The 24,457-nt window shown below is 36.3% G+C and overlaps 1 protein-coding gene across 2 annotated transcripts in view; it reads right to left on the bottom strand.

Annotated features, from left to right (window-relative positions):
• Positions 1–24,457, bottom strand: part of STT3A (staurosporin and temperature sensitive 3-like A) — a 248,113-nt gene that overhangs the window by 41,368 nt on the left and 182,288 nt on the right. For both annotated transcript variants that reach the window (XM_089459309.1, XM_089459308.1), the window contains exons 12-13: positions 13,058–13,153; positions 9,875–9,995 (exon numbers count right to left, since the gene is read on the bottom strand). In XM_089459309.1, coding sequence (XP_089315435.1) covers positions 9,875–9,995; positions 13,058–13,153 — 217 coding nt within the window. The remainder of the gene's footprint in view (positions 1–9,874; positions 9,996–13,057; positions 13,154–24,457) is intronic.

The raw sequence follows: 24,457 nt of genomic DNA, 5'->3' as shown, positions 1-24,457 counted from the left end.
ACTTCGTTCCAGACATATGCTTTGCAGTGAATACATTGAGTCAATTTATGGTTGAGCCTCATCACATACATTGGATTGTTGCCAAGAATCTCTTGAAATATCTTCGGGGCAGAATCACCAATGGACTAAGATACACTGTCAAGAATTTTAGGCTCCATGGTTATTCTAATGCTAACTAAGCTGGCAGTGTGGTGGATCGTAAGAGCACATCAGGATGTTTTTTCTGACTAGGTTCTTCTTCGATACCCTGGATGAGCAGGACGCAGAAATCGGTTGCTTTGAGCACCGCTGAGGTCGAATATATTGTTGTTAGTATGGCCTCTTGTGAATCTGTTTGGTTGAGGAAGCTCTTTAGTGAGCTGTTTGGGCATGTGTTGGATACCACCACCGTGATCTACTACAACAACCAAAGTGGGATTCGTCTTTCTGAGAATCCCGTGTTTCATGACTGCTCCAAGCATATTGTATCAGGTACCACTTTATCCGAGATATGGTACAACAAGGAGCAATAAGGCTCCATCACATTGGGAATGATGAACAGGTCGTCGATATTCTTACGAAGTCCCTAGGGAAGGTCAAATCCTTAACCTTTCGTGAACGACTTCGAGTCGTGGAAAGACCCTCCTATGAGGGTCCTGTTTGAGTTGGATATTGAGCTCTGGGAGCTTTGGGGTGCTTGGGGTACTTCTTGGAGCTATGAGCGACCATAGGGTGAGTGGTTCACCTTCCCCTAGTGGCGCGCTATGTACAGGGTGAGTGTTTCACCTTCCCCTGTGATACCCCATGATGGTTGATATATGCATAGGATGAGTGGTTCACCTTCTCCTATGGCATATGAGCAGGATGAGTGGTTCACCTTCTCCTGTCAATACATCCTACCCATGCAGTGCGGGACTCATGGAAAGTACTTCTCATCTGGCCAATGAGTTGGGAAATGAGGATAGGGACCATAGTACTACCGATGGACGCATTGTGCACTACTGTACTCCCTATGCTATGATGTTGGATATTGATTTGGGATCAATGGAGACTGACTTCGGGTCAGTGGAGAGTGACTCACTCTCGATCATTACTTCTTCATTATTTATTCATGGTTCAGTAGAGATGACAGAGATGGTACAGATTGACAGATGGTTTGGCAGGTGGATTTCTCCCTAGTTGAGAGGGAGTGTTAAAATTGGTAACTAGGGCCAAACTCCACCTTGGACAGCTCATAAGATGGAGATGATATTTTTATTGGATTCCTCTTTCTGAGAGGTGCAAGATTGATCTAAAGATCATCTCATTATGACAAGCAGAAATGGAATTATGAATTTATTTCTTCTATGTACAAATTGTCAAGGTCGGCTCCAGTCAAATGTAGGCTCATAAAGCCCAACGGATGTGTCTCTTCACCCTCAATGTTGTGTATAAATAGGAGAGGCCTTTTACTCATTTGGACACACCATCAACTCATCTTTCTCTCTCTTCTTCTCAGTGGTTCGTACAGCAAACAGGAGCATCTCTCTTCTTCATGCATTGACTTGGGTTTACTGGAATTATAGGCAGAAAATCGCAAATCTATTTTGGGCTAATTGTAGGGACGTTGACCAACGCTGACTGAGGGTCAACCCTTCTCCTTTGATTGTGTTTTTCAAGCAGAAAACCCGATCTCTTGAATCCGCATCTCTTGGCACAAAAAGGGAAATTGCAATAGTTTGACCTGCATTGACCGCAAGCCCTTTGACCACAACGACAATGCTTAGGGCGGGGGGTTGTCACTCTAATCTTTGCCCTCTCCGTTCTAGCTTTCTCCCAACAGCAGGCTATGGGGAGTAGTCCTTATGGAATATGAGAATGCAAGACTTGTTGGCAACCACTAAGTCCGTGAGACACAACTGAATGCCCTAGCGACTCGGTTGATTTAGCAAGTTTTAAAGATTAGATTAGATTCTTATGTGAGACCAATGTCTTATGGAGTCAATTACTTGCATTTTATCAATTATATACCAAATGATTGGATGAACAATTGTTGATTGGCGATACTTTGCTATCCTATATGATATGCAAATCCTACAAACTAAGTGAAATGTAGAATCTTGGTTAATTTTAGGTTATATGCCTATTCTAAGTGTCCTCTCCCTTAATTGTTTTGAAGCTAGTCTCTGGAGTAGGTTGTGGGAGAGAAGCCAAGGGGAACCAGGCTAGGGCCTAGTTAACGATACCTCCCCTTAGGTTCTAACCACTCGATGCCTCTAGCGCTGCAGAGACTGTGGCTCTGACGACTGCAAAGTAACTGTGTTAACCACTAAAGAGTTTCTAGACTCCTCAAGCTAGATGAGAGAGGTGGGCCTATATTTCTATCGACCAAGCTTATGCTTGGAAGTAAATTAATTAGTGCAAGACATTAATCCTATTATGTGAGTGCAAGAGATGGATGAATGCTCTTAAGTGAGATTACTTAATTATTTAAGTACAATTACAATGATCTTTTAATTATGAACAATGAAATACTTGAACAATAAACAATATCAACCACAACAGTAAGTGCTTAAGATTAACAGTGCCAAAAAATGTGACAAGTAATACTAATAGACAAGATCAATGTCATTTCGATACGATTAGCAACTTCAAGACTAAAATCAATGAACAACCAATATGCCAATTTCATACAAAATTAGATTCTCTTATCACACTCATGATTAAACTTGATTATGAGATCCACAAGAGATATCCAATTTAATGAGCAATGAATCCACTTAACCAATGGTAAGAGATTTAGAACATTAATCCACAATGTCACTTTAAGTAATTTAGCTAATTAAATCAAACACTTACTAACTTGGTTAGAGCACTTGTGTGTGAAGATGCAAGAGTGAAACTAGATGCCAATGACTCAAATTAAGCCTAAATACATCAACTATTATTAACTATGAATTATGAGAGCTTATTAGCCAATTTTAGAGACTTATATAAGTGTTGTATCACTGCTGCAACCTTGTATTCAGAGGTCTGCAATTTTATATCAGCAGTCAAGAGACAACGTTCAACGCTAAAAATAAGCTGGAAAATTTGTGCATTCAACTTTCCAATGATTATTAGACTGCCTAGAAGCTATTGATCAGATTTGTTATGTTCAGATGAGACCTTAAAATGATGTATATCAGACCTAGAACAACTCAGAAAATCAGTGATTCAGCCCTCAATAAACCCACAAGGTGCAAAATTATTAATGCCACAATAGCTCCAATGATTAGCTAATTAGATTTTCTGATTATTGTATGATCTTCAGTCAATTTCAATGATTTAATTTGAGTTAAATGACTGCATTAAATGGTTGTAGCAAAACAGAAAGGAAAAACAAGAGAGAAAGAGGCAAACCCTTTGGCCTAATGGCCTAGTTTGGTGACTAGTTGTCCTTCAAATGACTTGAGACTTGGACCAATAACTTGAAACACAAATTGTCAGCTTAAAACAAATAGATCAGCCCTCTTATGTCTGCAACTAGGGCACTAATGGCTGGTTGAGGCCTTGCTTGGAAACTTTGGCCCTTGAAACCCTAGCCCAAGAGGCTATTTAAGCTGCAAAACCAAGTGTTAGCCAAATAAACTCAAATTTCTTGGTGCAAATTACCATAAATCAATGCCAAATAATTTTCAATGATGTTCCAAGCCTGCAACCACAAAAATTAGCTGAAGAATAACTGCAAAACCCCACAACTTGGCTGAAATGACTACAAAAACCCCAAAGAAGGAAGGAAAATGCCACTAAGGCCTACGGCTAGGGCTAAAAATCCCTAGAAGGGCAGCTGCTAGCCCAAATAGGGTTGCGGCTAGGAGGAAGAGCCCCTTAGGGGCTGCGACCAAGCCCTAAAGGGTTGTCGCTAGAGGGATAAGCCCCAAAAGAACTGTGGCAGGGGCAAAAAGAGGGGATCGGGGCCTCCAAAGTGTTGGACGACTCCCTTAATGGGAGGTCGAGGGCCCTAGAAGGGCAGAAAGGAAGACGACTAGGGTTGGAAGGGCTGCACGGCTAGGCCTTAGGGCCTCAAAAATTTCTGACCCTGCAAATGACAAATTCTCCACAAATTTGTTGTGAAATTGTTGGATGGCTTCTTCTTTAGGTTGGACATCTAGCTTGGAGGCTAGATCTTGCCTTCCTCGGCCTAGACCTACCTCAAAACCTCAGAAAATCCTTTGATCCAATTTGAAAATCAGCTACACAAATGAATCAAAAAATGCCCAAACCCCAAATATATATACAAAAATAAAACCCCAAAAATATAAAACCCCAGCCATTGCAAAACAAAAATTAGAAATAATTTACAAATTGTTTTACAAATAATTTACAAATTTATTTACAAATATACAATGGTAGCAACAACAAAAAAATTGGAGAAATGTTTTTTGAGTAATGGCAGTGGATGAATGTATTTTCCGAAAAAAATTGAATATTGGCCAAAAACCCTCCTGTAAAATTAAAATACCATGTAGAAATATTAGAGCCCAAACGCAATCGGTTCTTCTCCACAGTCCGTGAACTTGGAGCCCAAGAACCAGTGTACCTGCAAATCTCTATAATTTTTTCTCAAGTAGAATCATTAGATCATATGGTGAATCAAATCACCTAACATAAAATAAAATTTTACCAATATAATGCTCTTATCATCGACAAATGAAATAACATAACTTGCACATACCACAGATCAATGGAAGATGAACACCATGAACTGAACCCCAAAGTCTGTCTATTATGATACAGAAATGTTCCCAACAGAGCAATAGCTCAATACCAACTTTACAATTTTTTTATATCATCTAGAAATATCAAATAGAAGCTAAATGTCTTCTATTTAAAAAGAAATCTCTCCAAGTGGAAAATAATGGTTAGTTGGTTTGATCCCCGCAAAAATAATATCGACTGTCGAAAATTGCTTTGATGATCTTTTAATCTCCACTGTCGAATTTTTAATTTTGAGGAAAAATTCAATTTTTTCTTAAAACCCACTTTTAATTAATCCTAAAATTAATATTTTGGATTGATTTCCTCAAATATTTGACTTTGAATTAACCACCAAGGGCTCAAAGTTTCTTAAAATATCCATTTTCCCTTGGTGGGGGACCTCCAAAAATTGACTTCTCTTTAACCCACAAATTTTCCACTTGGAGAGAAATTGATTTCTCTATAATTATTTTTGACTCAAAATTAATTAATTTTCTAAATTAAGAATTTTATTTAATTTAGCTAGAAAAATTAATTTATTGACACTAGAAAGGATTAATATGGATTAATATTTTTTCCACCCTCAAATATTTTAGTCATGGTGTCTAAGTATGAAGGACCATGCACTAAGATGTTTTTTACATCAAGATATTATAATTAATTCAACCCTCGAAGGGGGAATACACATTTAGACTCAGACCCTCATGATATTACCCAATTCTGTGATACAATATGATCTAGTACAGACTGAGTGGTTCGCAATAAAATAATTTAGACAGATGTCCTTAAATTATTCCCAAACACACTTTTACAAAGACTCGATATAACACTAGCACTTGCCTAAGACCTTGTAAATGATTTCCACCCTCGCTTTGCGGTTTAAGCTGGAAGAAAATCTTTGTCGTTTATCCGTATTTAGAAACACACATAATTTAGTGAGGTTAAAAACTTCTTAGGATGAAATCCGTCACCAAAATCAGAGGCTTACCGAGCTGTTGTTACATAATTAAATGGTCATACTAGCATCATTTACAATATAACTTGTAGACATTGGTTTTGCAATGATACAATGTGTTGGCTGATGACTTTGAACTTTTAAAAAATTTCTTTGCATCCTTGCATTCTGCTTCCTTGGACTATTGACAAAGTGTGGTCAACAGCACCCATAGTAGTTTCTATGCAAACTGTTTGACAAAATACCTCTGAGACTAAACGTAATCAAAACTCGGAAATTTAAATGGGAATCTCAAGATATTCCAAGGGGGGTATCTGATACATGCCAAACAAAATCAATGCAAGCTGAACTCAATGCTAGACAACTATCATTTGGCAAGACAAAAAATCAATGGCCAAATAATAAGATTCCATACTACTTACAATTACAGACCCTTCAATATTGATATTAACTTCAACTCCCACCCAAAATAATATTTGTCAATTTCTTAGTTTGGACTAGATTTGTTATCTTTCAATTCATAACCATTCACACAATCTGTGAGGCTCAAGCATGGCTTCAATCAAATTCTCTCAATTGATTTTCAACAATGCTATCATCAACTTTTAGTTAGCCAATTTTAGGATAGTCCAAAATCATTTTAGCTTTTGGTGTTGCATACACAGTTAATCATACTCCCAAGGCCTTTTGTCCCATTCTTTAGTCCCATCGACCTACCGTTTTTTCAGTCCATTGACCTACTTTTGTGGGCCATCCATGCACAGTGTCGTGTTTTCCGATCCAGGTCTTTGACCGTCAAATTAATCAACATTGTTGTCGTTGAAGCATTTCGCTACAAGAATTTGGAGTTTCTCCATTTCGCTATCAAGCATTTGGCCATTCAATAATAATAATAATAAATTATATATATATATATATATGGAGAGAAAATAAAAAGATATATTGAAGAAAAAATGATACATATATATTAGATAAGTCTATATATATTCACTCAAAACTTTTGAGGAGTTTTAATAGATAAGAAAATGAAAAAAAAAAAAAATTAAAAGGAGATTATATAAAGAAACTTTAAAATAAAATAAAAAAAGAGTATTGTTTTAAGAGGCCTGATCAAATAAAAATATATTGAAAAGTGAGAAAATTATAGATAAAGAATAAAATAAAAAAATATAAAGAGAAGTTTTATACTTAAAAATAAAAGAAAAAAAATGCTGAAGTTGACATATTGTTTACGTAAAAACATCAACGCAAAATGGAAACTAGTGAGGGAAGATTTCCTAAAACCTTTAGTAAATATGTTGACACACTATTGAACTCAAAGGATGACTCGCAAGAAGAGATATCATAATCTCTATCAATCCTATTGAAAGAAGTAATTATGTTAGTCCTAAATGTGCTAACCAATTGGTGATTCCTGAATCAAATATAGTTGAAACAATTTTTGTTGACACATGTGACAAACAATACGACATAACCAATTTACACCTAAGTATTGGAGATTATACTTTTACCTCGCAATTCACCGTGAAAACCTTATTTTTTGACGACAGTGAAATTGTTTTGGGCTCACCCTAGACGGAAACTTGAAGGTCCTTTAATTTAAATACAAAAAAGAAGTTTTTGACATTTTCCCACAAGAAGAAGAAAATAACACTCCAAGATGTTACACTGAAACCAAATTCAGTAACACTAGAAGATATATCAAATATTTCAAAAGTAATGTCTCAAGAAGGCAAAAAGTTATTACAAAATATGCAAAATGAAATTGACAAAATCATTGTTGACAAAAATGAAGAAGTTTCTCGACTTAAAAACCATAGTGAAAAATTACTTAAGCATTTTTTGAAACTTAAGAAGGATAAGAAGTCATTAGAAAACAAGGTATAACAACTTATCGAGAAAGAAGCATCAAATGTAAGAATTCAAGTTGATGACAAAACAATGAATACCAATCCATTGAATATCATAACTCAAGAAGAATTCAAACTAGTTAAAGAAAAGACGCACTTAGATGTTGCAGTTCAAATGATAAACACCCAAGTGAAGGTTTTGTAACCAGCTCAACAACATCGTCACCTGAAGTAAATCAAAAAAATTCCACACACTTAATAAAGGAAAGTAAAACCAAAAAAGTTCCCTATCGACATCCAAATCATGAGAGTAGACAACTCAATCAAGCTACGTATCGGGACCATTCAGACCAGAAACAACAAACTGATGTCACAGAGAATAATGACGTAACATCAATCTCGTCTTATGATGACAATTCGTTACAAAATTCCAGTGATCAGAATACTACACAGAAGATTAATCTAGGATGGTCTAATCCCTTCTCAGTGCGACAATTTGTTTGTCACTTAGAAGATCATATCAGATTGTATCGACAAAGATGTTTGTTTCGAGAGAAAAAGACATTCGAAGCCGAAAAAGAAATCAAGCCTTTTTCATTAACAAGCTTTGAGGACAAAGCTTTTTGAGAAAGAAGGCAATGTTACAAATAAAATATATATAAATAATATAAATATAAGTAATGAGGATAATTGTAATAATGATTAGTTAATAATGATTAGTAATTAGGTTGAAAAGGCATGTCTAAATAGGACATGACTCTCCATGAAAAGACGCTTGATATATAAGCAAGCCTCTTGTTCTCATTGTAATATCATTCACATTCTTATATTTTTAATATATAATATTTGTATCCTCATGGATATCTTTTTATTCCAAGTTTTCTGGAGTAATTAATTTGTAGAAGGAACTATGTTCGCTTCATTGGACATTAATAAAATTATCTTATCTTATTATCTGTATCACAATGTTTGACATGTATGTGATGAGTGAAGCTGATTTCGCTGGAGACTCCAATTACCATGACAGGTATTTATGTTATTTGAATCAAGAGACAGAAAATGAAATGGTAAACAGCAAAGGAATGAGAAACAGGGTCTATAGACGATTGAGAGAAGAAACAGTCCCCCCACACTACGCATGTTAAAGAGTGAATTTAATGAATTCAAATCCATTCAAGACTGAAAAGTAATCAATAATATTGAATGTAGCAATATCAAAAAGTAAATTGCAGTCACATCATAATGTGCAGTGTTTCTTTATTGTTTCCTTCCGTTCTATTTTTTAATTTTATGGTTTCCTTTATTGAAATGCAACTCAAGAAGCAAGAAAGAAAATATCCTGATGCCCATAAATGATGATAAGAGATAAACAGGACTTGAAACAACAGTGATTAACAACAGCAATAAGGAGTGCCTAGAACAGCTCCAAAAACAAGAAATCAAACTCTAAGACCTGCATTAGATAAAGAGTAAACAACAAGAAAGTTGGGGGGTGCAACCCAACGAGATTAGCGCTAAATGTGTAATATGTAATATATAAGAATAAAACACTCCTGCAGCAACAGAAACTGACTGACTCATGAGTAGATTCATAGAGTGACCAGGAAAGCAACACCCAAGTCAGAGGAGAAGCCAGAATCCCTGTCAACAACCATAAATGTGCTAATGTTGAGCCTGATACTGTCGTTGGAGAAGGCCAGTAGAAAGAATGTTGATGGTAAGCAACACCTTAGTTGGCATCAGAGTCCAAAGAGGAGCCACATCCGACTCAACCACAATTAGAATGCCTATGTTGGACCTAATAATGTCCCTTGGAGTGTGGCAAATAGTAATAGGACCCTGATGTGCTATCCTAGGACTCAGGAGGGAGGAAACATATCTCAAGGACAGGAGAAATCTGATGATGTGCATATGTCAATGAGATCTGCACTGAGAACGATAAAGGGAAGAAGCCTCTTTATGCTGGGTGGGTGAATCAGTAGGATGAGGTGGCCACAGTAACCAATATGATATGAGAGAATATGTTTTCTTAAGTGTTTAATTGCATAAGAATATATGTTATCAATCCTTCCACATACAATCAAGCACTTGCCTTCCTTTGCTAAAACGACATCTCTTATATTTGCAATGTGCATTCAATAAAGCTTTCTGAAGTATTGGGATACTTTAAGCAAAGCGAGCTTATTAGAATCAAGTCTTTGTGAAATGGTGATGACTAAAAAAATGTATTTCCTCAATACTGAGGGAAGAGAGCTAAATCTATCTGAATTGGAGAAAAAAATAGAAAAAGAGAACCACAAGTCCCATGTCGAAAATTTTCTTTCAACAGTATATAAAGCATTCAAAAGAACTGGAAAATCAAGATACTTACAATGATGCCTGCAGGGACTAGAAATGCTAGTACATTTATATCCATAAAATATGAAGGCCAAGTAGGCGGTTGATGTTCACTGACACTCGCAATAATAGGAATATACTTGCTCGCATAGGTCCTGTCTCATTGCAACAAAATGAAACCATGTCATTCCCAAATATTTTAGGCAAACCAACCACCCCATACTAAATTTCTTCCACCATACAAGTTGTATTTCAGGAGACATAACGAATGCATGTGAAATCAAACAGGACTAAAAAAACCATCATTTGAACGGACAAAACCAGTCATAATATAAATAATAATAATTGATTTAGGAAGAAACAAATTAAAAGACATCAAGACCACAATAAAATTTAGATGAGCGTAGATTGTGTACAGAAGATCATATAAGGTGATCCATATGTTCACTTATTATTGGCTTTAATGTCTTTTAGGTTTAAAACTGAATGAAAAATATTTTTGCGCTAGTGCAATAGTGTCGATTATACCATACACAGATTTCATTGTCATGAGACAAATGGACCTATGTAAATTGCACTTAACAAACATCTATGAATAAACTAAAAATACAAATGCAAACAACCTAGATTATATTATGCGCAGATTTGGGTGTCATGAGATAACTGGACCTAGGTAAATTATACTCTAACAAACATCTATGAATAAACTAAAAATTGAAATCCAAACAACTACTAATAAAGCATAAATAATTTCTGGAGGGTTATCTAATCATCCTTTTCCATGGCTCTGGAGTTTTGTCCTTCACCCCATCTGACAGACATTTAGTTTTTCAATGAGGATACTAGTATATACAATTTGCTCTGGGATGGTTGTGATGGATCCCTAGGTTTGTAATCTTGGCATAGTAACTTGGGTATATCTAATGGTAATAATCAGTCAAGAAGTTCGAAATCAAAGTTGCGAGGATAGGAGGATACAGGGCACCCCAGGTATAGGTTTGGAGTACAATGACCATAAGTCCAAAAATTGGTTAGGCCAAAACAGGGGTATGGATGATAGTACACATAAAATACATACATAATGGGAAAATATTTTTATGTATAACAATGCATTACGTAATAAAAATACAAAACAAAATACTAAAAGTACTTCAGCAAAATCAAAATTAGAAGATCTCAATATTCACAGTAGTTCTCTCCTTAAGGCATCACCTTTCAATTTCAATGATGAGAAGCAAAGACGTTGCTTAATTCAGTAAGAGTCATAGAAGCATTCTAATTTAACAGGAAATTACTGCCAGCTCCCTTATATTATTACAACAAAATTCCCCATGAATGAAAATATGTATACAATGTGCATCTTTCAGTTAAACTGCTCAATAATTAATCCCAAGGACTATCTCAAGCCCAAGGAGGACAACACATTATAATCAACAATTACAGTCAGACTTGTTCATGAAAAATACCTGAAATGACTACTATATATCAGACCTTTTTTATGTCCATCTATTTGATATAAAGTACATTAATGGCATCTATTTACGTAAGTTACCAATCATTATCTTAGGGTTGGTTCAGTAATACTTATGGAAGCATGCCAATTTAAGAGGCAAAAACTGATACCAGCACCCATATACTATTACAACAAAATTCCCCATGAATGAAAATCTGTATGCAATATGCATCTCTCAGTTAAAATGATCAATAATTAATCCCAAGGATGATCTCAAACCCAAGAAGGACAACACACTATAAGAAAGGCTTACAGTCAATCTTATTCATGAGAAATACCTGAAAGGACTACTATATAAGACTTTTTTATGTCCATATATTTGATGAAGGATATATAAGGGTATAAGAGATAGTTCAGTTGGTCAAGTTCATGTTGCTAAGTACCTCGCTTATTGAGAGATCACAGGATCAAATCTCCTTGACACCCTTGGGGTTAGGCCTTGCTAGTTTGGTTGACAAATAGATCCCTTTGGGTTGATCTACCTGGATTTTCCTGTGGATGTAGCAGCCACTCAGTTTTTGTGACCACCCTTAAAAAAATTGATGAAGTAAATTAATGGAATCTATATATGTAAGTTACCATCCATAATCATAGGGTTGGAAAGATGTTTTTACCACTTTCCTTCATTAAGTTCTTATGTGGGTAAGCTCAGTCATACCCCAACCTATGGTGAATAGGAAGGTATCTCATGCCCTTTGTTTGCTACACTATTTGGAATCTATACTTTCTGACACTTCCTCATTTTCTATAGTTATATATTAATATTGTAAGAACTACTATTGAAAGACAATTTTTCAACCTTAGCAATAATCCAATTGTTGGAATGTGTAGCTTGCTAGGACTTCCACATTGGCTTGGTGCCTTAACATGTGGAAGATTGCCTCTCTAGATGTTAAACTTTGAAAAGTGATTTTATAAAGTACCTTCTATATTTAATTACTAAAAGTGAGTTAAGTGATTTTAGAAAGCGGTTTTTTCTAAAAGAGATTTTATGAAGTTTGAGTGACTTAAGTGATTTTAGAAAATGTTTCTTTTGAGTGACTTAGGTCATCTCAATGAGAGATTAGGTCACAACCGTTAATCTTGAGGTGGCAAGATTTAGTGGTTTTAGTAATTAATCAGTTTATAAAAGGAGAAGGGGGAGTGAAGAGGCAATACTTATTCATGAGGTCTGGAGAAGAGGACGAAAGCCAAGGGAGAAGTTTGGCAGAGAAGGGCAAAGTACAGCAGGTACAGCAGTAAAGACAACAGCCAGACAGCAAAAATTCCAAGGCAGAGAACAGACAGTACAGTGTGATTTTCGAGGCAGCTGGGCTGCATTTATTGCAGAGAGGAAGCACGAAATCTGAGGCTGTTCAAGGGTGGCTGAGCACTTTTTGTTGAGGCTGTATTGTTTTATTTAATGCTGTAAAAGTCTCTGATAAGAAATAAAATTTCTCCCTCTCTCTCACTGGTTTTCCCTTTGGAGTTTTTCCAGGAGCAATGTCCAAAAATATAGTGTCAAATGGTGACACTGTCTGCTGTTCATTTCCATTGAAAATGATTTTCTTAGTTATTTGTATTTATGCTCATAAATAACTGTTGAATGTGTGAGAATTTAATACATTAGTGCTAAATATTTATTGGAGTCAGAAATCAGAGTTTAGCTAAGTGTTTAACATTTAGGCACACTTGAGCAAAGAAGAACAAGATGTTGAAACTTACGGATCAAGAAGACTTAGACTTCGTCCACTCCATCCCTTTGTGGGACTTGCTGCCACTAATGCAACCAATATTGCTACCAATGCAATAGACACAAACCTGCACAGACATCCAAAGTAAAGAATACTAAGTGGTCTGGAAGTATTTGTGTTTATCAGCATGTCATTGTTACTTCATTTTAATTCAAGAATACTTCAGCAGATAGAGATCTTGAAATTTCCTATGCATGACATATTTGACATGAAGGCATTCGAAAGAATACAAAGATAAGTACTCAACATCCCCTATTGCATTTACTTCCTATCACCTGAAAGTAAAGAGAATATTAATAGAAATACTTAATACCCCCTATCAAACTCCTGACAATAGTAATATTGCACTAAATATCATTCTTTTAGCATTTCACTATAATATACAATTCCACGGGCCATTCATGTAAAACAGGAGTAAATTTCCCCAATATACAAAACCATCCAACTGTTTCCTGATGTATCATTACAAATTACAATTTCCTCGTCCTTGCTCTAAATAATTTCCCCTCATTCTCATTTTTAATACTGAAGTAATATTGTAAGTACTGCAAAACCAATGGAAAAATATGCATGTCTCTTAAGGACTGCTGAATACAACAGTGACAAAACTAGCATTAGGAACATAATCAGTTTTACATAGCCACTATGATGCAACAAGAAAATTCCTGCGGCCTTGGTCTGTTCTTTTCATATCAACATAGTTCCCTGAAATGATACTGATGGACTGGCCTCCAAGTGAACCCATTTTATTACATCAATATTTACTAAGAATATAATTATAACCAGGAAAATAAGAAGAAACAGAGGTCCATCTTCTCTTGCATATTCAAATCGTGTCGACTCTTAGAGGAATTGCTGGTGAAAGCTTACTTTATGATATATAAAGACTATCTTGAATCTCACTTGGACACACGTGAAATTCATGTGGAAATTGATTGTCTGACCAGCACACTCTAGACTAAAAACAGCACATGGATAAAGGTAGGAAAAAATACATGTGCTTCAGGAAAAGTGTGCACATATGACCAATAAGCATAGAATATTGTTATCTGTATTCTAATTGCAACTGTGTTTGATTGCATTCCATTTAGTCTGAATACATAAGAATGCTCTTTGTTGTGCTTGTTTCTCGAACGCAGTTCTTGGCTGCAAAACTGCGCCGAGAAACCAACTCGACCAAACTTTAGGTTCACGCTGGCCCTCAAACCAGAGGGGTCTCCCTCAAGTGTTACAAGGTTTTTTTTAACATTGTTCACTATCACTGTACAGCAGCCTTTGAAGCACAATGGCTAGATCTATTATTTGTTGTAGGTGGTTGTTGATGATTATCCAATCTTTGCTCAAAAATAAAGTCCTCTCTTGCTGAAACTTAATCAAAGTGCCAACATCTAGTTCCGACAGAAAAACATAGCTTAAAGAGTTTGGTGGAGGAATAGAAGAGAAATCAGATGATTAAGTATTCATACTGAATACTTCATCAACCAAATATAGTAGATGCACGTAGAAGAATTCTACAGCCAAACAAATGGGCATTCAAGAGATGACAGAAGGCAACAATTAAATGATGCAAAGGAGATGATTTAAACAGACTGTTCAATTAGCTAATCTCATTGTAGATGATAAATTTGCAGTGGGCTGTCAGGGAGGTTGATACTCAAACCTAGCCTTTCCCTAACTCCTATGTTACCTTGAACATATGCAGAAACAGATTATGGAATAACAGGGAAATACATACATGAAAAACAATTTCTATCATGAAACTAAAGCCATAATATTTTAATTAAAATTCCTCTAATAAAGTCTTTATGAAAATGGCAAAGTTCTGGTATCAAAAGCCAACCCTTTTACAATGAAAATGAAACAATATATAGGAAAACATCTTCCTCAAACTATCACTAGTCTATAGGAAACAAATCCTATCAAATAAACTAAAAATACAATATGCTGCAGAAAATCTGGAAATGGCATAAAGTCTTCTGCCTTTAAATCTGGGAGTGATCCTTTAGTTTCTGATTCTTCTGCTAAGAAATATGAAGTTGTTTAAGATTTTGCCTTGTAAATTTGGAAATGATTGCTTGACTATTGATTTTGTTCCCTCAAATCTGGAAATTGGCTCACTGATTGTTGATTGATTGCCTTTATTCTTGAAACTGGTTGCCCATTTTTTGTCACAAATTTGCCTTAATCTTCTGCCTGTTGATCTTTTACCTCAGAATTTGGAGGTTGTTGAAGTTGCTCCCTAAAACTCAGTTAATATGCCCATAATCTGGTTGACTGATCCCTTTTTATAGAATTGATTAATCCTCTGTCCTTTGATAATTCAGTTATTTTAATTATACTTCAGGTGCTCAACCATTCTCGATAAATTTGAATACGATTTGGAAATCATTGATTATTTGTCACTCTTTAATTTCCAAAAATGTAAATCTTAAATTTTTGGGAATAAGATATTTAGATAAAAATATTTCCCAAAAAGTTATAAAATCATATTTCCATATTTCTATGAATCCCATAAATGAAACCTCAAATGATTTTATCTCGTAAAACCATTCATTGTTTGAAATCCATGTCTTGTTTTGTTGTTCCTTTCCTCATGAATTTCATAAATCAAATCCCAAAATATTGCTCTATAAACCCATCCATGGTTTTGAAAACCATGTCCTGTAATACTTCTCCATTGTAGCATTTATTTGTTTATGAATTTCATAAATGAAATTTACAAACATTTACCCAAAACCATCCATTGTTTTCATATTTAGTTTTGGCCACTTTTGGTACACTTATGAATGAATGAAACTTCATAAATAATTCTCATTTTTCTCTGGAAACCATCTACTGTTTTGCTTCCCATGGTTTTGAAAACCATGTTTTGTTTTGCCATGATTGGTAAAATATCTTTTAGTTTCCCTTTTTACTTCTGTAAAACCTTTGGATAAGAATTTATCCAAATTCTCTTGCTTCCCATGGTTTTGAAAACCATGTTTTCTTTTGCCATGATTGGTAAAATACCTTCTAGTTTCCCTTTTTACTTCTATAAAATCTTTGGATAAGAATTTATCCAAATTCTCTCTTCACGTACATTTTTCCTCTTTATAATTATTTTCCTCCTTATACCATAGAAAAAACAAAAATTCATTTGTCTGCTCTATAAAATTTCATTTTCACCTCTGTAAAATTATTTCACAGGGAGGAAATCTCTTTATAACATTGGAATGATTTGTTTTTAAATGTACTTTTGAAACATGTATTTTCATTTTTACCTGCATGAGGATATATTTTGATTGTTTACCTAGCCTCCTCTTCCTTCAATCTTTCACCCATAAACTCATTTCAAAAAAATATGACTGTAAAAGTATTCCCACCATTATCTCCTTTCGTGCGGACTTTATAATATATAAATTTGTTTGCATACCTCATAGACATTCCCACCTGATATGTATAAATTCAAATCAATGTAAAAAGTAGCCTTACAACGGCATTGCGTGGGGGGGTAGTAGATGGTAAATGGTTTAGGTGGGGGGGACCCGCAATATATGAAATGATAACACGTGTAAAAGGTAGTAAAAGTGAAACAAATTTGCGGAGTCTTCCCACCACCATTATCTCCTTTCGTGCAGACTTTATAGTATATAAATTTGTTTGCATACCTCATAGACATTCCCTACTAATATGTATAAATTCAAATCAATGTAAAAAGTAGTTTTACAACACCCTTGCGTGTTGGGGGGGGAGTAGACGGTAAATAGTTTAGGTAGGGGGAGTCCGCAATATATGAAATGATAACACATGTAAAAGGTAGTGAAAGTGAAACAACTTTGTGGAGGGGGAGAGGGGGGCGAGGGGTAGGTTAAAAGTCGAAAAGGCCGCCCCCCTGCAAACCATTTATTTAACATTTCACAAATCTCAAGGCAATTTATATAATGGTTTTTTAATGTTTGAAATGCAAGGTGGGGTCATAGGTTTTATTTGACTCATTGACTTTGACTTTTGATCACCGGTAATACATGATAACAAATGTGTTTCTAGTACTTAGAGATGGGGATGACTCCCTGCAAACCATTGATTTAACATTTCACAAATCTCAAGGCAATTTATATAATGGTTTTTAAATGTTTAAAATGCAAGGTGGGGTCATAGGTTTTATTTGATTCATTGACTTTGACTTTTGATCACCGGTAATACATGATAACAAATGTGTTTCTAGTACTTAGAGATTGGGATGACTCGATATTTTTAATGTAAGTTTAATATTTTAAATAAATAAATAATTTAACAAAAAATATAATTATATATATTTTATAAAATTAAATTTTATTTAAAATGAAAACTACTAAAAATAACTCAAAAACATTTATAAAAACCTCAGAGACAATTCAGCCTTTAGCAATCGAAAGGGTTAAATGGAATGATATTTAAAGGAAGGCATTTTCCAAGGTAAGGATAAGATTGAAGGAAGGCATGGCGAATTTTGGAAATTTTCAAAAAACAATGCAACTTTCAAAGGTCTCAAAATAAGTTACAACATCAGGCTGCAAATGGGGACTTCTTCCCCCTGTGGGATGCAGAGAACAAGTAGATCAGCAGCCTTGATTCTATTGGGCATGGATTCCTGCCATGAAACCATCAATAACCTGCAAACCTGAAACCTGCTTTGCCCAATTTGATATAAATCAAAATACTGCAACCTGCTTTGCCCAATTTGATATAAATCAAAATACTGCAATCTGCAGCTTCAATCTAAAACCTATAACCTGCTGTGTTCTAAAATAATTTTTGTTCATAAGCAAACAACCAGTTATTGCAAATGAAAACAAGCACAACAATGCCTAATCCATTGTGCTAGTGGAGTCAATAGTCAACAACAGTTCTTCTTCCCATCTCCTGCAACTTATTGTACTTCAAGAAAACAAAACTACATACTGCAACTGAATCCAAACCGAAATAATTGTTGATCTAAACTGAATCAATCTATAAACTGCTGAAAATAAAACACATTCATAAACTGCACACCAAAATTGAATTATCTACTGCACGCTGAAATTGAATGATCTATTGATTCAATCCCACACACCTCTATCTAACTGAGCTGAAAAACTGCACTGTTAGGTGTAGTCAAATTTCCAGTGTAACCATGTGAGGATTGGATTGAGTAGCAGACCACCTTGTATGCAGCTGAAAACTTGAAAAATATTTACAATTTGAAACTCAAATTCTATAGGAAATTGATACTTACACTGAATTCTGAAGATTGCATCCTTTTTAAAGATAGGAAGAAAAACATGGAGTTGCATGCCATTATCATAGCCAGAGATGCAACTATCATTTTGAAGCAACAGAATCTGAAACCCAATGGAATCACCATATAAACAAAGTGGAGCCGCCGAGTGAAGGGATTGCATCCAATATCAAATGCCTACTCCTTCACCAGCAAGGAATAGATCTAGTCTTGATCATTCTCGAGGGAAAGATATCTTCGTTACTTCGATCCATGAAAATGACGCCAAATGTTGTACTTGTTTCTCGAAGGCAGTTCTTGATTGTGAAAATGCACTGAGAAACCAACTCGACCAAACTTTAGGTTCAAGCTAGCCCTCAAACCAGAGCGGGCTCCTTCAAGTGTTACGAGACTTTTTTTAACGTTGTTCACTATCACTGGACAGCAGCCTTTGAAGCACAATGGCTAGATCTATTATTTGTTATAAATAGTTGCTGAGGATTATCCAATATTCGCTCAAAAACAAAGCCCTCTCTTGTTGAAACTTAATCAAACTGCCAACATCTAGTTCTGACAGAAAAACATAGCTTAAAGAGTTTGGCAGAGGAATAGAAGAGAAATGAGATGATTAAGTACTCAAACTGAAGACTTCATCAACCAAATATAGTAGATGTGTGTAGAAAAATTCTACACCCAAACAAATGTACATTCAAGAGATGACATAACATCACAATTAAATGATGTAGAGGAATTGATTTAAACACACTATTCAATTAGCTAATCTTAGTGTAAACGATAACTTTGCAGCGAGTTGTCAGGGAGGTTGATACTCAAACCTAGCCTTGCCCTAACTCCTATGTTACCTTGAACATATGCAGAAACAAAATATGGAATAACAAGAAAAGACATACATGAAAAACAATTTCTATCATGAAATTAAAGCCATAATACTTTAATTAGAATTCCTGCAATAAAAGTCTTTACAAAAATGGCAGGGTTCTGGTATCAAAAGCCAAACCTTTTACGATGAAAATGAAACAATATATAGGAAATATATAGATAGAGGGGTCCGCAATATATGAAATGATAACACGAGGAAAAGTGATTTTCCACCAAGGGGGACGTGTGGGAGTACCCTCAAATTTTAGGGAAATTTCGGGGGTGCGGGGGTACGTCGGGGGGTATATATATATATATATATATATATATTATCGGTATCCTTATTACTATTAGTCTATATATATATATATATATATATATATTCAAGTTCATATTCATTGTTCAATATTAAATAGACTAATAATAATAAGGATACCAATACATTGAAAATTGAAATTTGATCCACATAAAATTTAAATTCATAATTGAATTAAAGAATGACATAAATTGATCCATCTTCATCATTCATTTTGATACATACATCATTCATATGACATACTCATTATTCATCCACATTATGAGATTCAATAATGAAATCTTCAAATACATTGATCCATATCATTCATCATTCTACAATCTACATTGATTTAAAAATTAAATTCATCATTCATCATTCCAGAATCTAAATTGAAAGCAAAACGTACTAGTATATTACTATATACTAGATACTGAAGTTTTGTGGGGGGACGCCCAGACGCACCCCTTTTGGTGAGTCTCATCCCCCACACTAGGGAAACACACCCCAAAACTCCCCAAAAAGGGTGTGTGGGGAAACGCACCACTAGTAGACTCCCCATCCTGGGTACGTGGGGTGCGAGGGGTGCGTGCACCCCACCCCTAGGGGACGTGTCCCCATGGAACACTGGTGTTTTATGCTTGTAATCAAAGTTGGTTTGGAGGGTGGCTGAGTGGGAAACTCGACATACTTCTTGTATACAAATACCAACTTAAACCTCTGTTTGAGCAATCATCTGGGCCGAGTTTCTAGGTGATAGTAAACTCTATTTTTTGGACTGTTCCAACATATAATTTTTGAGACTGTGTGGAGGCAGAAAAATTTTCCCATATATCAGCTTACCCTGACTTGAGTTTCCACCACTATAGGGTGGTTTTCATACTCATAAAACTAGGCAATGTCAGTCAGCGTATATGACTGTGTGGAGGCACAGAATTCGATGCATATATCAATTTGTGATGTGAACTGTCGGGGCTCAAATTTCCTAGTAACCTGGCAGTGACTTCAACAACTCAAAAGAAGATAAGTTGACTTTATCTCTGTTGTAAATAATCTCCTTAAAAGCAATCAAATACTCCTTGAACACTGGTTTTCCCCTTGTGGGTTTTTCCAGGGTCTTACACCAAAGATAAGTGTCTAAATTTGTGTGTGTGGGTGCTTGCCATTTAAGTCTGTCATATCCGCTGGAAAAGGTTGCCAATTTAAGTCTGTCATATCCGCTGGAAAAGTTAATGTATGGACAGCTCAAATGTTTCAAATAAATTGCATTTTAAAAGTTTTGTATCAGACCACCTAATTTGGGACTGTGAGTAACAAAAGTGTGCAAAAACTTGAAACTGTGATGAGCTGCTGGCTTTCAATAATTTTCTACACGGTATCAGAGCTTGGAAAACTCTAGATCTGAGAAATGAGCCTTCAAATCTGTGGAACATTAGCTGATATTTCAGTGCAGCAAGCAACCTTCTGCTAGAACAGTGACAAGACAGCCTAACTTAAGAAACCCAAAGGACTGTTCATTGAGAGGGAGGAAGGCTGCCTAATGATAGATCTGTAACAGATCTGAAATTATCGTATTGGTTGGAGGGTCATAGCAACTAGTACAAGGGTGGAGGACAGACTAGTAGGGGCAAAAAATTTTGGCCCTTGGAAGGAGAGGATGACACTTTTGTTTGGGTATTGGTGGTATGAACATTGTGGAGAAGGTCGTGCAACCTCCTATAGATCCTGTTCAGTTGACTGAGTTCAACAAGAAGAATGTAAAAGTGAAGAGAATCATTCTTGATGCCATCAGAGACAACCTATTCCCTCATGTGACCGGGATGAGGTTTGCCTATGAGATGTGGGAGTCCTTGGTCACATTACACCAGAGTTCCAATGAGGAAAATGGCGTTTAGGCAAAAGCTAAAAAACACCGAGATGACCAAGACCGACAATGTGACCTCACACCTCACCAAGATCTCATAGGTGCAGGATGAGTTGGTTGTTGTGGGAGAGGCTATCCCAAAGGACCAGTTGTTTAGGATTGCATTAGATGGGTTCACCGAGAAATGGGACGGATTCATACATGGCATTGTGGCCAGAGAGCACTTTCCAGACTGGAGGAGCATGTGTGCCGATTTCATCCAAGAGGAGTGCCAAGGTGGGCAGCTACAGTGGTGGGGGAGGTGAGGAGAATGTCGCCCTTGCGACTAAGAGAAAGAAAAAGGAACAGGGGTCCACCATTGGGGCCAAGCAACAGATGGAAGAAGAGAAGTCTGAGAATGACATGAGCAAAGTGAAATGCTTTGCTTGTGGGGAGATGGGTCACTATGCTTCCAAGAGTCCCGAGAAGAAGAGGAAGAAGAAGAACGATGTGGCAACATCAGTCGAGATTGAGGAGTTCGTTGTTACAAACATAAATTGTATAAAATAAGATAAACATAAATAAATAAATATAATAAAAAATGAAATGATGATTATGTTAAATAGTCATTAAGTTAAGTGAAAAGGCATGTCTAAAAGACATGCGGGTCCTCATTGTAACATTCAACATCACTTGTTTGTCTACTGGTGGTGAGTTTACCCACTAGTGTTATATCCACGAGTGTTTGGCTTATAGACAGTGAAGTATCTAGCCATACAACCGAAGTGAGGGAGCACTTTACGAGTCTTACAGAGGGTATAGACTTGGAGGTGATGATTGGAGATGACAACAAGGTCAGAGCGCTTGGAGTAGGGATTGCATCCTTTTAGAGGGAGTCATTGCCACCTCTAAATGTGACAAAGGTTTTTATGTACCTGGGTTGAGGAACTTGATATCAGTTTCCTGTATTGAGAACAGGCATACGTTGTGGTGTTCTGGGATGGACAGGTATTGATGTATCCCGTGGGATCTAGCATAGCATCTGCTAGAGTGATTAGTGTCCATGACGGAAGACTTTATAGGTTCATGTTTCAGCCTTCCAAGACTGTGGGGAGCTCATAAGAGGGTGATCATATAGAGCAGCAAGCTCCTAGGCAGGGGAGAGCACTACAGGTTTCAGGGTCTACCGATACACGTTCACAGAGGTAAGGAGGATTACTTCCTTCAAAAAGTATAAGATCTCTATGTGCAGGATCTCAAAGTGCAAGAACCATGAGTACAAGATCACTACAGGCCACAAGGGCATCTTCATTAGGGCCACAGGTGTCAAGGGATGGAGATGAGGCTCCCACACTTGTGCAGGAGACTTCTTCAGGGAGGAGGAAGCCAAGAAGGCTTTATGGTACCTTGAAGGAAGCACATGAGTCAGTGAGGGGGAGCAGACCACCAGAGAGGTTGGGTGGTGATGTGGCGAGAGTAGCAAGTGAAAAGATGATACCAAGGGGTGAGCATATCCACTTCAAAGATAAATATGGAGTGGTGGGAAAAAACTTCCTTGTTAAGAGGGAGTGTTTAGAAAAATGGTACCAAGGAAGAGTTTCCTAGGCATTTATCTTTTCGGCCTAGGGCGACACCTTAATATCCTTTTGTATAAGAACAGTATGAGTTTATTAATATCTTGGAGCAAATCACCTTTTTATAAGATATGTACAATGTATTTTAATTTATTAAAGTCACACGGGTTATAAAGTGACTTTATGTGAAAAGTACTAATGTGCACTTTATAATATTAAAGTGACTTTTATGTTTTAAAAGTCACTTTAGAAGAGAAAAAGTGCACATTGTACAAAACAACTAAAAAGGTGCCTAGGAGTGTTTTAAGTGAGGGGGGTTAGCATTAAAAAGGGGTCAAGTGGGGGACTTGATCTCTACCCTTGATCTAGTGAGCTGAGATTTAATCTCAGCCATTAGATCACGAGGGTTAGGTTTTCCTCACAGATGAAAGACAAAAGGGAAAAGGAAGAGTTATTCTCATTCATTCTTCTCATAAGGAAAAGAGGAGAGTGTAGGAGAAAAAGAAGAACTCAAGCTAGCAAAGGAGAGTTAGAGAGAAAGGAGATCAAGGAGATCAAAGAGTTTGTGATTGCAGAGCCGAGGTGGGAGTAGCTACTGCAAAAAGAGGACAGAAGACAAGCCCTAGCCTGAATCCCAGGATTCTAGACTTAAATCCCAAAATTTTCAAGTGCTTGTTTCCAAGCAGTTTTGTAGTGTTTTTTCAGTGAAACTTTCTGAGTGAGATCCAGGCCAAGTTTAGGCCAAGTTGGCAAGTATTTTCAAGGTGAGCTTAGGCTGAAACTTCTGCTGGAAAACCGGCTGATTTCAGGCCAAAACAGTGGAGGAACCAACCCGAGTTAAAGACTGTTTCCAAGCTGTGTTTGTAGTGTTTTTTCCAGGTCGAGTTTCAGTGATTTCAGGCTGTGTTTTATGCTTGTAATCAGAGGTGGTTTGGAGGCTGGCCGACTGGTTTTCTCAGCATACTTCTTGTATTAAAATACCAACTTAAACCTCTATTTGAACAATCATCTGGGCAGAGTTTCTAAGTGATAGTCAACTCTAATTTTTGGACTGTTCCAGCATATATTTTTTGAGACTGTGAGGAGGCAGAAAATTTCTGCCATGTATCAGCTCACCCTGGCTTGAGTTTCCACCACTGCTGAGTGTTTTTTTAAACCTTGGAAACTAGGCAATGTCAATCAGCATATATGACTGTGTGGAGGCACAGAATTTGATGCATATATCAGTTTGTGATGTGAACTGGGGGGGCTCAAATTTCCTAGTAACCTAGCAGTGACTTTATCAACTCAAAAGGGAGATAAGCTGACTTTACCTCTGTTGTAAATAATCTCCTTAAAAGCAGTCATCCTTGAAGATTGGGTTTCCCCTTGTGGGCTTTTCCAGGGTCTTAGACCAAAAAAAAGTGTCTAAATTTGTGTGTGTGCTTGCCATTTAATTCTGTCATATCTGCTGGAAAAGTTAATGTAGGGACAACTCAAATGTTTCACATAAATTGCATTTCAAAAGTTCTATATCAGACCTAATATGGGACTGTGGGTAACAAAAGTATGCAAAAATTTGAAAC

Source organism: Pinus tabuliformis, chromosome 7 (assembly GCF_031772625.1).
Source record: "Pinus tabuliformis cultivar Carrire ecotype Pingquan chromosome 7, CPIR1, whole genome shotgun sequence".
NCBI classification, from domain to species: Eukaryota; Viridiplantae; Streptophyta; class Pinopsida; order Pinales; family Pinaceae; genus Pinus; species Pinus tabuliformis.
Note: the sequence above shows the minus strand (reverse complement) of the source record. Positions and strands in the feature narration are given on the sequence as shown.